Below are 15,913 nucleotides of genomic sequence, written 5' to 3' on the forward strand. Positions count from 1 at the left end.
GAAGCCATATAAACAAAGCGTTTAACTTCTAGAACGAACTTAAAAGCTCTGTTAAAACGTACTGATGGCAGCCTCTTATTATATACTAATTTCTATATTATAGATGTCAGTAAAGAGCCTTGGGAAAATGTTTGAACCAACAAAATTGAGACTTTTTCAAGCATTTCAGTTTGGATTTCATCGATGAAAAATTGTCAAAGGGATTTTGAAAAGTCTAGGTAGCGTGACACTATTGAAGTTAACATCTTTGGCAAGTCATTTACCCTAGATGAATACATGGAAAGGAGCCTAAAGTCAGTTTCAAAAACAGAACTTCTCACTGCCACTGTTAAGGTAAACTGTAGGATAAAGCTGAAAGAAATAACTTCGAAGACCACACTGCCTTTCCATGACGAAAGTAAAACAGTTCAAAATAGGGATGAAACCTTTTTATTGACAGTGAATAGATATAAAAAATTTTAACTGGATATTTCGAACACATATACAGTGTTCATCATCAGCAGTCAAACTTTACTGTTGTAAAACTTTTATATCTATTCACTGTCAATAAAAAGGTTTCATACCTATTTTGAACTGTTTTACTTAAAGCTGAAAGACTATTGTTCAGATGATTTTATTTTCCCAACTTTTCTTTACAGTAATGCAGAAAGTTTGAGCATGGATAAAGTGGGTGAGTTAAAATATTAAATGTGGATTTAAAATGTGGATAAAGTGTTTTTTTAATATAGTTAAAGCTTCAGTCCTAGTTGTCACTGAAGTGCACCGACAGAATCCTGAATTACTAGGAATTGTAGATTGCAACAGTTTTGTTAAACTTCGCCCAGATGACCATCCTCTGGGGAAAAAGAGAGGCGGGGTTATCATGGGATATGATTTAATCACATAATAAAATTAAAGCAAGAATAATTGAAGTCCCGTGTTCTTCAGTTATGTAATTCTTCAATTCTTCAAGTAAGATGAGTTGATTTGGGTTTTCTGCAGCTTAAACGGCTTCCACGGAAATTCACTGGAATTGTTGCTTGTTCATATTATTATTTACCGGGCCAGAATGCGAATGATCGAAAGTTATTTCTAAAAAAAAATGCAATTAATTACTGAATATGTAACTATTAAATACCCTAATTGCGGAATATTTATGCTAGGTGATGTCAATAAACTCAAACTTGAGCAAATTAACAGAGCACTTGGTCTTAAATAACTGGTCAAAAAGCCAACCTTGGAAAGGGGATACTATGTTAGACCTTATTTCTTCTAATTTACATGAGTTCTACAGGGAACCAGTACCTGGTGCACCGTTAGGTGGGAGTTACCACTTTACTCTAGAGCTTAATCCTCTCCACAAAATTTGAATTGAGTACAAAACTACAACGGTGACCAGCAGATCAATAAGTGACGAAGGCCTTTTAAAATTTGGTAATTGGATTAGTCAATTGAGCTGGTATGAGATTTATAAGGCAGAAGGTACACATTCAAAAGCAAGTCTGCAACAAGAAAAGCTAAAGTCCGCATATAAGTCTTGTTCTCCCGAAAAAAAAATTCAAAGCATCATTCTGTGGATAGTTCTTACATCACCAAGAATATAAAGACGCTCATTCTAGAAAAAAAAGGTGGCTTTTCCGCGAAGACAAAAGTGAACAATCAAATAAACTAGAAAACAACATTCGGAAAATGACACGGAATGCAGCCCATGAATATATTGAAAGAAAAATGAATCATTTGTTTAAGTCAAAGCAAAGCCAGTGGTAGAGAGAAATTGAAAATATAGTTGGAAAAAAAGAGAAAGGAGTGAACTTTAATTTAGACGAAAATGATCCTAGACAGTTTGGAAACATGCCCAAAACGTCCACTGCTCATTATCTGGTAAGTATGTTGGGTACAATTCTCAAACATTTGGATGAGCCTAAACGCTGGATTAATCTGGATTAATCGTTGCTCGACCAGCAACGTAACTCAAAATAAGCCATATTCAATCTTGAAATGTGTCAAACAGCACGATCTAATTCATCTTTCGATATGAATTTTAATTAGACTACGGACGTATTACCAAACCTGGTTGTACCATTCACACTGCTAACAAGAATAAGTATTTGTGAAACGTCATCATCTTGATCCATCCTGATAATGCCGGCATACTCGTGCCTCACTACCTTCGCTCGAATATTTAGCGTGTTCGGTATTGCAGCAACAGGAACAGCAGCAGCAGCTGATTGTTCGTCAGATATATGTATTACTATCTTGTCTTTTTTAGCCACAATTTGTTTGACCTTACCGGCAAAACCAAGTTTTTCCACAAAATCACGCTGATTAACTGGGTTTCGAATATTCAAGTTGCTCTGAATATTGCTCAACGCAACAGGAACAGCAGGTTAGGCTTGAGCTGACACTGAGGGCCAGACTACAGGGCCTTGGGGCTGAATCGACTTTTCCTGCTTTTTAACAAGAAAATTTAACATCCTCCCCCAGTCGTTTAAACGAGATGCTACAATAGTGCTTAGTTCATCAGGGATAGCTGATAATTCACAAGGATTAACTACAACAAAGACGGGTAGCTCCTCCTTGCGCGCTAAAAAACCACTCAACGGATCATGGAAATCTGCCAAAAATATTGAGCTTGGATATAAGCCCCTGCGCCTTTCAAGAACATCAAATTTCAAGGCACTTTTGCGCACATCCTGTGCCTGCTTTATCGCATCTTCTCCGAAAAATTTTGATGCAATCTTGATAACTGCTACTTTTCTTTTGTGATGTTCCGCTGCAGAAGATCCAAAACTGGAAACACATATATAAAAACTACCATTTTTCTGGTGTTTTCCTTACGAGAGAAGTAAGGCAAGTGTTGAAGGCTGACTACCTTATCCCCGCAATCTAAGTGGTAAGCCCGGCGGGTACCACAGCTCTTGCTACCAATTCACTCACCCCCCCCCCCCCTTCTGCTTACTTTTCTCCCCTTACCTCTATTGCAGCGTGATTGCCTTTAAGTATCGGATTTCCTAGTTATATTCATACTACTTGATAGCTAAATGAAATTCCTAATTTCTGGCTAAAAACTAATCAGGCAGGTTTCATACAAATCAAACAGTTCGTGGTAACGAACTGTAGTAAGGAGCGACCCGGCTCAATAGTAACCGAAACTCTAAAAAACGGAATTTTTATAACAATAGTGACATCAAAAGAATCGTGTTTTGATTTTGATCTTAAATATATAAGTTTCTTTAAGTTTAGACTCACCCATAAAAAGTTAAAAGCCAGAGAAAACTTGCCTTATTTTAGAAAATAGGGGGAAACACCACATAAAAGTCTTTCACCTTAACGAAACTCACACTGTCAGGTTCAACGCATAAGAGAACCTTATAGAAGAAGTTTCAATCATCTATCAACAAAAATGTGGCGTTTTGCATTTTTTGCCATAAGACAGATCACGGATGCGTGTTTATTTGTTTGTTTTTTTCCCCAGGGGTGATCGTACCAACCCATCGGTCCTAGAATGTCGCGAGAGGGCTCATTCTAACGGAAATTAAAAGTTCTAGTGCCCTTTTTAAGTAACCAAAAAAATTGGAGGGCACCTAGGCCCCCTCCCACGCTAATTATTTTCCCTAAGTCACCGAATTTTAATTCTGAGACAGCCATTTTATTCAGCGTAGTCGAAAAACCTTATAACTATGTCTTTGGGAACGACTTACTCCCCCACAGTCCCCATGGGAGGGGCTACAAGTTGCAAACTTTGACCAGTGATTACATATAGTAATGGTTATGGGGAAGTGTACAGACGTCTTCAGGGGGATTTTTTGGTTGGGGGAGGGGTTGAGAAGAGGGGATATGTAGTGGGAACTTTTAATTGAGAAATTTGTCATTGGGGAAGAAAATTTCCATGAAGGGAGCGCAGGGTTTTCTAGCATTATCAAAAAAAAAAAAACAATGAAAAAATAAATATGAAAAAGTTTTTCCAACTGAAAGTATGGGCCAGCATTAAAACTAAAATCGAACAGAAATTATTACGCATATGAGGGGTTCACCTCCTCCTAATACCTCGCTCTTTACGCTAAAGTAACTTTATGAATTTCAACTATTTATTCTACGGCCATTGTGATTCAGGGGACATTCTTAAGGAATTAGGACAAAATTCAAGCTTTAGTGTAAAGAGCAAGATATTGACGAGGTGGTGAATCCCCTCATATACGTAATAAAAACATACGAATATAGAATTTCGTTACGTAAGCTAATTCGTAAGTTACGTATTTTTACTAATAAAATTTGGAGTTTCGGTTGCTATTGAGCTGGGTGCTCTTTGCTTACAGTTTGTTACCACGAACTGTTTAATGGAAGGTATAGTATAATATTATTATTAGGATTCTCTGACACACTCTCACTCTGTGATTTTCATTAAGATCCCTTGAATTTTTTGATGTTCCTCCTTTCTTGAAAATCACTCTAGTCTTCTCATGCTCGTAGCTTTTGATGGATAACGCTAAACTTAATGAATTTTATATATTTTTTTTTATTTATTTTATATATTTTAGAACCATTTTATATATTTAGAACTAGCATAAAAGTTGATTCTTTTATGTATCGAAATTCCATTTATTAGAGTTTCGGTTACTATTGGGTCGAGTCACTGCTTACTTACAGTTCATTACCATAAACTATCTGAAAGCAGGGGTTCCATATCTGCTCACAGAGTAGACAAAGACCATGTAAATACTGTTACAACATGAGGGATATGTTAAACTTAAAATCAGCCCTATGAAATAATGTTACAAAAAGAAAGAAAATCTGAAAATTCGGATAAGGTTAAATAGCCAAAGTAATAGAAAAAATATCTTAACCAGTCTTTTAAGGGTGGTTGTTTTCATTATCTATTAAGGTAATATGTTTTTATCGATAAAAAATATATGTTATTGAAAAAATATATTGATTGAAAATATGTTTATCGTTTTAGAATAACAATTGATTTTTATTCTTATTATTGTTTTATTTTTTAAATTATGTCCAGTTTGTAAATATGTTTATTATGAAAATATGTTTATTGAAAAGTTTTATTGAATAATGTTATAAAACATGAAAATGACTTAATTTACCTATTAAGTTTTTAAGGCACTTGGTATCTACCAAGTGACATATAGCGATCGCAAATTCTGACGATCTGTCTGTCCCGGTTTTGCTACTTTAGGCACATCCAGGTAAGCTAGGACGATGAAATTTGGCGCGCATGTCAGGAACCAGACCAGATTAAATTTGAAATTATTGTTGCCCCGATTCAACCATTTGGGGGGAGGGAGTGGGGGGACGGTTAAATCGGAAAAATTAGAAAAAATGAGGTATTTTTAATTAACGGACGGGTGATGGGATCTTAATGAAATTTGATTTTTGCAAGGATATCGTGTCTCACAGCTCTTATTTGAAATCCCGACCAGATACGGCGACATTGCGGTGAGTTTCTGGGGGGGGGAACCTAAAATCGTGGAAAACACTTAGAGTGGAGGGATCGGGATGAAACTTGGTGGGAAAAACAATCACAAGTCCTAGATACGTGACTGACATAATCGGAGTGGATCCGATATCTTTGGGGGAGTTGGGGGGAGGGTTAATTCTGAAAAATTAGAAAAAATGAGGTATTTTTAACTTACGAAGGAGTGATCGGATCTTAATGAAATTTGATGTTTGGAAGGATATTGTGTTTCAGAGCTCGTATTTTAAATCCCGACTGGATTCGGTGACGTTGCGGGGAGTTGGGGGTGCCTAAAATCTTGGAAAACGCTTAGCGTGGAGAGATCGGGATGAAACTTGATGGGAAGAATAAGCACAAGTTATAGATATGTGATTGACATAATTTGACCGGATTCGTTCTCTTTAGGGGAGCTGGCGGTTGTTAATTTGGAAAAACTAGAAAAATTGAGATATTTTAACTTAAGAACGTGTTATCAGATCTTAATGAAATTTAATATTTAGAAGAAACTCATGTCTCAGAGCTCTTATTTCAAATCCCGACCAAATCTGTTGGTGTTGGAGGGAGTTGGAGGGGGCGTGTCAGGCGTGTCATTGGTAGGCGTGTCAGGGAGCTGCACAAATTGACTTGATAAAGTCGTTTTTCCCGATTGGACCATCTAGGGGGGGGGGCTGAAGGGAGAGAAAAAAATAGAAAAATTTAGGTATTTTTAACTTACCAGTGGGTGATCGGATCTTAATTAATTTTGATATTTAGAAGGACCCCGTGACTCAGAGCTCTTACTTTAAATCCTGACCGGCATTAAGCCTCTGATTGTCCTTGATCTGTTGATTCTTAGAATTTTGCCAGGGCTCATACCATATGAGCTCTTGGCTCTTCTGATCTCGTCACAAATGCCATATGACCTCTTAGCTCTTGTTTATCAAACAGTTCGCGGTAACGAACTGTAGTAAGGACTCAATAGTAATAGAAACTTTAAAAAACGGAACTTTTATACTAATAGTTACATCAAAAGAATCACATTTTAATGCTGTTTTAAAACATATAAGTTTCATCAAGTTGAGTCTTACCCATCAAAAGTTACGAACCAGAGAAAATTTACCTTATTTTAGAAAATAGGGATAAACACCCCTTAAATATTCATAGAATCTTAACGAAAATCACGCCATCAGATTCAGCGTATCAGAGAACCCTTCTGTAGAAGTTTCAAGCTCCTATCCACGGAAATGTGGAATTTTGTGTTTTTTGCCAGAAGACATCACGGATGCGTGTTTATTTGTTGTTTTTTTTCAGGGGTGATCGTATCGACCCTGTGGTCTTAGAATGTCACGACAGGGCTCATTCTAACAGGAATTAAAAGTTCTGGTGTCTTTTTAAGTGACCAAAAAATTTGAGGGCACCTTGAGTCACGCACATTTTCCCCCAAAGTCACCGTATCAAAATTGTGAGATAACCATTCTGTTGAGAGTAGTTGAAAAGCTAATCAATATGTCTTTGGGGACGACTTCATCCCCCACAGTCCCTGGGGGAAAGGCTGCAAGTTACAAACTTTGACCATTGTTTACATAAAACAATGGTTATTATGAAGTGCACAGACGTTTTCAAGGGAATTTTTCGTGTTGGGGTGGGGGTGGGTCGGGGATTACATGGAACGATCTTTCCTTGGAGAAATTTATCATGAGGGAAGGGAATTTTCATGAAGGGGGTGCAGGATTTTCTAGCATTATTAAAAAAAAACAATGAGAAAATAAATAATTCTTTTAACTGGAATTAATGAGCAGCATAAAAACTTAAAATGAACAGAAAATATTACGTATATAAGGGAGTTCGTCTCCTCCACAATACCTTGCTCTTTACGCTAAAGTATTTTTAGCAATTTCAACTATTTATTCTATGGCCATTGTGATTCAGGGGTCATTCTTAAAGACTTTGGACAGAATTCAAGGTCTAGTGTAAAGAGTGAGGTATTGACGAGGGGGCGAACCCCCTCATATACGTAATAAAAATATACAAATATAGAAGTTCGTTACGTAAGTTAATTCGTAAGTTACGTATATTTATGACTTACAAAAACGTTCGTAAAAAATTAAAATTCTGGTTGCATTTTTAAATAGCCAAAAATTGGAGGGCAACTAGACCTCCTCCCCACCCCTTTGTTTTGTCAAAATCGTCCAGTCAAAACTATGAGAAAGCTATTTAGCAAAAATACAATTAATGTGCAAATCTCGTTTTGATTATTCATGTGCAGTGAGCCAAAATCCAAACATGCTTTAATTCAAAAACGTTCAGAAATCAAATAAAAAATCAAGTTTTTTTTAACTGCAAGTAAGGAGCGACATTAAAACTTAAAATGAACAGAAATTGTTCCGTATATGAAAGGGTTTTCCCCTCCTCAACGCCTCGCTCTTTACGCTAATGTTTTTTATTGTTTTAAACAGTGGAGTTGTGACAAAGAGTCAGACTTCAGCGTAAAGAGCGAGGCGTTGAGGAGGGGAAAACCCCTTTCATATACCGAACAATTTCTGTTCATTTTCAGTAAAACTTGTTTTTTTTTATTTAATTACCTATTAAGGCTGGCATGGACACTCTACAATACTCACCTAAATTTTAATTTAGTTCAAAAACAGGAATTTTTTTTTTATTATTTAGATAATTTCACAATAGCATTCAGATGAATCTGAATGTTAAACTATTAATACATTTTATCAAAATGGGATATTGAATCAAATTACCGTAATTTAGGTAGGAACATCTAAATTAAATTAATCATTTAGATTTTAGAAACAAATTATTTGTTAATTCTTAGAAATAAAACAAATGTTTCACAATTTCTCAGTGTCCAGGTAAAGACCATGTAACTTCTGTTTCTACATGATGGAACTCTCAAAAGTTTATTTATAGATTTGTGTTCTTCCCAAGTCCAGTCTTTCATAGCGGAAGAAACCTAGAGGGAATCCACGGAAGATTCAGTGAAATATTATTGTTTATTTTGCGTTTTACAAGAACAAGTGCAATTTTTATTTGGGTTCAAAAGTAAGGAATAAACTTAAGAAACATGGAGGAGGAGATGCGTTTCGTCTCTAAGTCGAAAAATTTTACCCATACTTTTGGAGTAACATATAGCAAAGAACAGGTATGTAGTATATAATTTGTTAGTACATAATTTACAGAGGTTCTATTCGGAAAACTGGATAGGTCTGGGCGTATACGATTTTGTCGAATATATCTTTACTGGAAAATAAACTAGTTCACCTCCCCTTCTAAACTAAATATTACAATATTAAAGTTTCTACTTGTCGAATTTTCATAGCTGCTTGAAGTTTAACTACATACCACCCAGTCCCCCACCCAATACCTTGATATAGACCTAGGCTACGTACGAAAGCTTGCCGGTTTTTTTTATTTCTCTTTTAATTGGCATATTTTGACCTAATAAACCTACTGTTAATAAGAAATCAGCACAAAAATTATGCAAACCAGCAAAATAAGCAAGCTTTTTAACAGCGTATGGCTGTATCCAGGGGTGACACATATAATTTTTTTCTTGGGGGGGGGGGGGTCACCGAAGGTGCTTAGTCTCCGCCATTCACAATTTACCTCTACACCCCTGTGACTAGTGAAACTTTTGACTTTCTTTGGGGAGGGGTCAAGTTCCCCAGAAACCACTCTCTGGATCCGCCCTTGGCTGTACTCGGGCATTAGGGGTAGAGGGTTGTTAAACCAGCAACTGGAAGTGACTCCTGGAATCTGAGTGACTCAGAGTTTAAACTGGAAATGAATCTGACGGGATGTTAAGCAGTTAAACTGGAAGCAATTCTGAGAAACCTATAAATATGAATTTTCTGAATGTAATGAATTACGATTTTTGTTATTAAATTGTTTAGTTCTTGGGAAGAGGATAAACTAGGCTGGATAAACTAAGCTAGGCCCAAGACCGCATCTGTAGAATAATTTGTTGTTTTTTGCATTTTTGGGTTAATGTATAATAGCAGTGACCATTAAGGATTAAGTACCCATTACATGGCTATAATTGATTTAGTTGTGTATGTTTTAGGATTAATTTTAGTCCTATTGTTTATGCTGTTCATAAGTCCTCTAAGCTCCAAAAAAGTATTCATGTAGTAAGCTTAAATATTACATACACGTAGTTCACATTTTACCAGAATATAGTATAATCTGTAATTAGAATGCAGAATATAATAAATACTTTTTCTTACAATAAGAAATAAAACAAAGCAAAATTTCGGAGTTTCCAACAAGCTAGAAACAAACAAGCTAAAATGTCGGAGTTTCTAAATAAAATGTGTAAAACATATTCACTTATTATAAGTATCTGGTATCTACTGTAGTAGTCTTTCATTTAGTTACCATGGTAAAGATTGGTTTATTTTCATAAGAAAAAACTTCAAAAAATGTTAGAAGGGCTAAGCTGATTCGTGAGTTTTCATTGGCAAGTAGGTAAATACATGGACACAAAGCAACAAATAAGTAAAAATAAAAAATAAAATAAAAAATAAAAAATATAAATAATACAATATAAAAATAATATAATATAAAAATAATATATAATAATATAATATATTATATATATTATTATATATTATTATATATATAATAATAATATAATATAATATAATAAAATAATATAATAATATATAACATAAAAATATAAAAATAAAAATCAAAGTAAAAATAATAGTACATGCGCACAAACAAATCGTGAGGACGAAATTGAGCAATTAAAATACAACAAAAAAAAGTGACTACTCAGATTTATGAGGCTGCCGTGCACATTAGGCGTATCGAGGCCATTCTGGCAGTTCTATCCAAACCAATCATCTATGCACACAAGAAGACATATTACGGATCTTCGTGGGCTTTCCTACGCCTCGTCTTTTAACTTGTGCTCTACACAGATTAACTAAACGTTTTTGGAATCAGGATAATGCCATTGTTAGCTTCGAATTTCAGATTTCGATACTTACATCCATTGTAAACTGGATACCAATATCAATCTGTATGCATGGATTAGTCGGTACCTGACTCGGATTTTGAATCGGCATGATTATTATGAGATAAGATCTTTATTTCAAGAAATTGCTATCACAAGCCCCGGGAGACCGAATTCGAATGTCGGAGGTAATAAGTAAAAACAGGACAAACAAAAAGCTTAAATAATAATAATAATTTATTTCTTACCCACAACAACACTATAGTATTAAAATGTGGAGTACAAACAATTAAATACACACAATAAAAAGCAACGGAAACTGAAAGATTGACAAAAGACAGCCAAAATTTAATTAAATTTAAACGAGAAATCTATTTATCAGTCATTATTTAACCTGAGATTGGTCATACTACTTCTGCTACTACTGACAACTCACCGCAGTTCCAAGTCACCTGACGCCAGTACAGTTACGCTTACTCCACCTCCACTCAACGCCTCCCTCTTTACACCCTCCCAGGAAGTTCCAACATTCTAGAAAAAAAAGCAAAGCGAAATATTTAAAAAATATTTAATGAAACGTGCTTAAAACAAACATTAAAAAAGGGAGAATAAAACGAACAAACAAATACAAAAGATGGGCAAAAAACAACAAACAAATGATCGCGGATTGTCAGTTAAATTGATATATACTGACATTTCTTCGTTAAGGTTTTGATCATTTTTCATTTATGAAAGTAAGAAAGGTGAAAACATTTCAAGCGTTTTTTTTTGTTTTGTTTTTTTTTTTTTTGTTTTTTTTTTCAGTATAACACAAATGTGTTATGGTCTTGAGAACACTTATGGGGTTTCAGCCCTACTCATGTTAATTTTTGCTCGTCTTGAGTTTCACTCGGCCATTTATTGTAATTTCTGTTCGTTTTGAGTTTCATTTATTTATTTATTGTGATTTGTGATAGTTCTACGCTTGGAAAGTTATCTGACTTTATTTCGTGCCTTATTTTTGGTTCCTTTAATCTTCAATCGAATGAGCTCTTTTCGAAGTTTCTACTACAACAAATGGACATCTCAAAATTTCTATCAAATGTGTTTCGGGAAAATACGAGGTGTGGAGGGGGGGGGGGTGATCCACCTTATGATCACTTTGAATCTTAAAAAGAACACTAGAACATCTTTCTTTAATTTCTAATCAAATGAGCCCATTTTAGAGTTTTTACCATCACCCTTTCTATATATATATATATATATATATATATATATATATATATATATATATATATATATATATATATATATATATATATATATATATATATATATATATATATATATATATATATATACTTTATATGTCCCATAGGCATAACTTATAACCCTTGCCCTGAGGGCCTTGGGGGATCTGTCATCCTCCAATCACTTTCGACTATGAAAAAGAGCACTAGCCATTTCAATTTTTAATCAAATGAGCTCTTTTTGAAGTTTCTACGACAACAAATGGCCATCTTAAATTTCTATCAGCTGTATTTCAAGAAAATACGAGGTATGAGGGAGGGGGCATCTACCCTTTGATGACTCTGAATCTCAAAAAGGGCGCTAAAACTTCTGATTAACAATCCAATAGGCTCCCTCCGAAGTTTATACGATCACCCTTTCTAAATAAAACATGAATGTCCCCAGGGCATAACTTACAACCTTTGTCCTGAGAGCAGTGGGGGGGGGGTATCCTCAAAGACATAATTTCCACATTCTTTAACCGCGTTGAACAAAACAGGTATCTCAAAATTTTTATTTAATGTGTTTGGGTAAATGGTGGGCACGGGAGGGGTGTTATTTGCGCTCCAATCACTTTTGACTATCAAAAAGGGCAATAGCCCTTCCAGTTTCCAATCGATTAAGCCTTTTTGGAGTTTCTATGACAAATCCCTCAATATGAAGTGCCCTGGCCTATACAAACGAATTTTTGGTCTCTTTACTTGGGCAGTGCTAGTGCGCTGTCTATGAAACTTATTTTTGAAAAAGTCTTAAAAATTATTTTTGGTTCCTGTTTAATTGACTTTGTTTTTTATGGGTAAATAAAGTAACACTCTTAAAGTACTTTTGTCAGTTTTTTTGCTTAGAATTAAGATTTCGGCTTGCAATTTAATTTTAGAAATAATTCTGCAAAACTTTTTAAAAATAATTATAGCATAAAGTTTTGTGTGGATGGGAAGGGTAAACACTACAAAAATAAAGAAATTGAATAAAATAATCTGCGTAATATTCGGTCCTCTATAAGACCAAAGCAATCCTGACCCCCACTATATCCCAAACTTGAACACAGACGAAAATTGAAAGACATTCCATTATCAGAATCTTATCGTGCAATATTTTGTTTTAACTGCTCGATTGTTTGAATAAACGTATTTTGAGCTCAATTATTAAATAAGAATTCTGATTTGTATAAATAAGAATACTGAAAAGTAGAAATAGGACGTGAAGAATCAACGTAACCGGATTTATTTCCAGTTGAGCTTCCCTTGGTTCTAAAACTTTAATTGAGATGTCTTAATGACCCTCATGGATTAAAATTAAAAAAGAATATGCCGCGGTAAGAATCAATGCAACCACATTCTTCATCAAATATTTACTGTACTTGATAAGCTCCCTTATACCCCTAAAGTCAAAATTTGAATTTTTAAGGAATTCACTCAATTCCTTCAAAGTTTCAGCTGGGTTTCTTTATATATTAATTTATAACCTAAGCCGTACTTAAAGTATTTCAGACACGCCCTTCTGACACCTTAGATACACAAAGTTATTTTTTTCTTAGTTTAAACCCCTTAACGTTTCCTGAAAGTTTCAATTTAATACATTTAGTTGTTTTCGAAATTTTCAAGATACGCCATTTTCAGAATCTGGATGCACGTAGTGTCTGCGTACACAGCTCAGCCTGCCTTGAATTATTCCATAAAAGTTTCAAATTAATACTCTTAGCCGTTCCTGGGATATTCCAGATACACCCTTTCCACTACTTGGATGCATATAGTCTCTTATTCACCATCTTCCAAAACATTCCCGAATTGTTCCAAATTAATACACTTAGTTACTCTTGAGATATCGTAGATACACCTTTTTGACAACCTTTAGCCGTTCCTAAGATGTTACAGATAAGCCATTTTGACATCCAGGATGCATATAGTGTAATTTGACTTAGCTCAACATCCTTCCCATGCCCACAATATCCCTGGAAATCTTCGAGTTAATACCTTTGGCCGCTCCTCAGATATTGCATATACGCTCTTTTGATAACCTGGATACCCCTAGCGTCTTTCAATTTAATTCATCATCCTCCATTAACATGCCTTAAAAGTTGCCCATAGCTGTACACATTTCCCCTTTTCATAACTTGGATGCAAAATAGTGTCTTCTGATTTAGCTCAGCTGCCTCCTCAAAATTCCTTGAAAATTTTAACTTAAGCCTCTTAGCTGTCGCATATACTCTCTTCTGAAAACCCATATACATATTGTGTCTTTAGACTTAGTTTAAAAGACCCATTAACAATCCGTGGAATTTCAAACTTTATATTTTTAACAGTTCCTGAGACATTGCCTATACGTTCTTTTAGCAGCCTATGTGCACTTTTTTTATATTTATTATTATTATTATTTAGTTCACTACCCTCTGAAACTTTCTACTTAATATCGTCAGCTATTGCTGGGATACTGCAGATGCACCCTTTTGGCATCCTGGATGCACATAAAGTTTCCTAATTTAGTTTAGCAACCTCCTCAATATTCCTTGAAAGCTACAACTTAATACATTTAGTCGGTTTGAAATGTTGCACCTACTCCCTTTTGATATCCTGGGCTTTAAAAAAATGTATACTTAACCTTTGCGAAATTACGGTTTTAATAATTGAAATAGGGTAACCATTTCCAAAAATTATGTCTTTAATGAAAATTAACCCTTTTTAAATATATTACTCTGAACAGATATTAAGAGCTTGGTCCACAAAAGATGTTGCTATGCCTCTGTAGTTTGTAAAAATGTATCTATTATTTGTTGCAGGTTTTCTGTAAACAGCAAAAATGAGCTTATCTATATTATGCATAATGAACACATCTAGGAATTTTTCAATACAGCATATGTTATACTTCACTGGTGACGGCTGTTCCACATATAGCCGGAATATTCGCTTAAGTTCCATTCACCGTCTTTGCAAGTTTCCTAATTATCTTCTCTTGTCTTTTGTAATAAAAAGGCAGTGTAGTTACGTTGATATTTACGGTCAGCATCCAGTTGTGGTGAAAGAAATACGGGTGGATAACTTAAACCACCTTCTACTGCCACAGTTCAAACTCTGGATTCCTTCCCCAAAGCATCATTCACCAGGCTCAACTACTTCCCATGGTAAGAAATAAAAACATAGAAGTACCATTTTCCTACTTTGAGAATTCTACTACTACGAACAGGGCACAACTAATTGTCCAGTGTAAGCCCTTGCAATTATTATTGCGCTAACATGTGCATTTTGAGTCCGAACTTTTGCTGGGACTATTTCGCCAAGAGAATGATATAGGCCTGAGCCCAGGAAAGAAATATTAGTCTAATTCTCCAAAGATACCATAACCAGGGCTTTAAATTTTAAAATCACTCATAATTCTTTTGATTCTGCTCTAAGTGGCCATGTTTTTGATGACCCCAGCCATACAATACTTTTTGAAAAATCCATCTTCATTAGCATTGACTAACAGGTCGTTTGTGAAGCAATAGAAATTAAACTCAAGGTACATAACAACATTTCCTTAAATAGAGATTTAGGTGAGTATTTAGTAAATGTTTTATGCACAAAATTAATTAAAATTAATTTAACAAATTATATTATAAAAACAGTAATTAGTTCTAGTGAACTTGTTACTAAAAGACCTTCGAGGTTAGCTACTAAATAGGCAAGAATATCATTAAAGACATGTTCTCAATTTTTATTTCACTTAATGAATTGCTTTGTTTTGTATTGCTATATCTATCAGTTCTGATAAAACGCCTTTGAAGTAAGAATTCTGGGAATGTTTGAAGTTTTATTGTAAGTTTGAAAAGTCTGTATTTTGATGTAATTCTTGTTTTATTTATACCTGTTTTACTGAGGATGGTCCTTAGATAATACTTATTCGGCGAAAATACTTATTTGAGGTTTGGGGAAGTTTCGCTGTTTTGAAATCCTCCATCAATGTTAAAAGAGTCATCCACTTTTTGTTGCAAAAAGTCATCCAGCTTTGTTCCATTACCAGTTTTAAAATTGCAATTTAAATTCTGCAAATTGTGTTTTAAACAACAATACAATTTGTTAGAGATATTAACCAACAATTTTAGCTACCCATTTTTTTCTACCTTGCAGAAACAAAATTGTAAGTAAAATAGTTAGCGAATTATTTTTGTCAGGATGGTGGCAAAAAGACTTAAGCAACAAAAAGATTTAATCCATGTAAAGCACAGATATCAAGCGTATAAAAATAAAACTTTTTGCACAAAACAAGGTCAAAGT

The 15,913-nt window shown here is 34.6% G+C and overlaps 1 protein-coding gene across 1 annotated transcript in view; it reads left to right on the forward strand.

Moving 5' to 3' along the window:
- Positions 1-8,363: 8,363 nt before the first annotated feature.
- LOC136030873 (tropomodulin-1-like) overlaps positions 8,364-15,913 on the forward strand; it is a 109,328-nt gene continuing 101,778 nt past the window's right edge. Inside the window, exon 1 of the mRNA XM_065709947.1 lies at positions 8,364-8,576. Within this exon, the coding sequence (XP_065566019.1) occupies positions 8,499-8,576 (78 nt within the window). The 5' untranslated portion in view covers positions 8,364-8,498. The remainder of the gene's footprint in view (positions 8,577-15,913) is intronic.

Source organism: Artemia franciscana, chromosome 9 (assembly GCF_032884065.1).
Source record: "Artemia franciscana chromosome 9, ASM3288406v1, whole genome shotgun sequence".
In the NCBI taxonomy this organism is placed as follows: Eukaryota; Metazoa; Arthropoda; class Branchiopoda; order Anostraca; family Artemiidae; genus Artemia; species Artemia franciscana.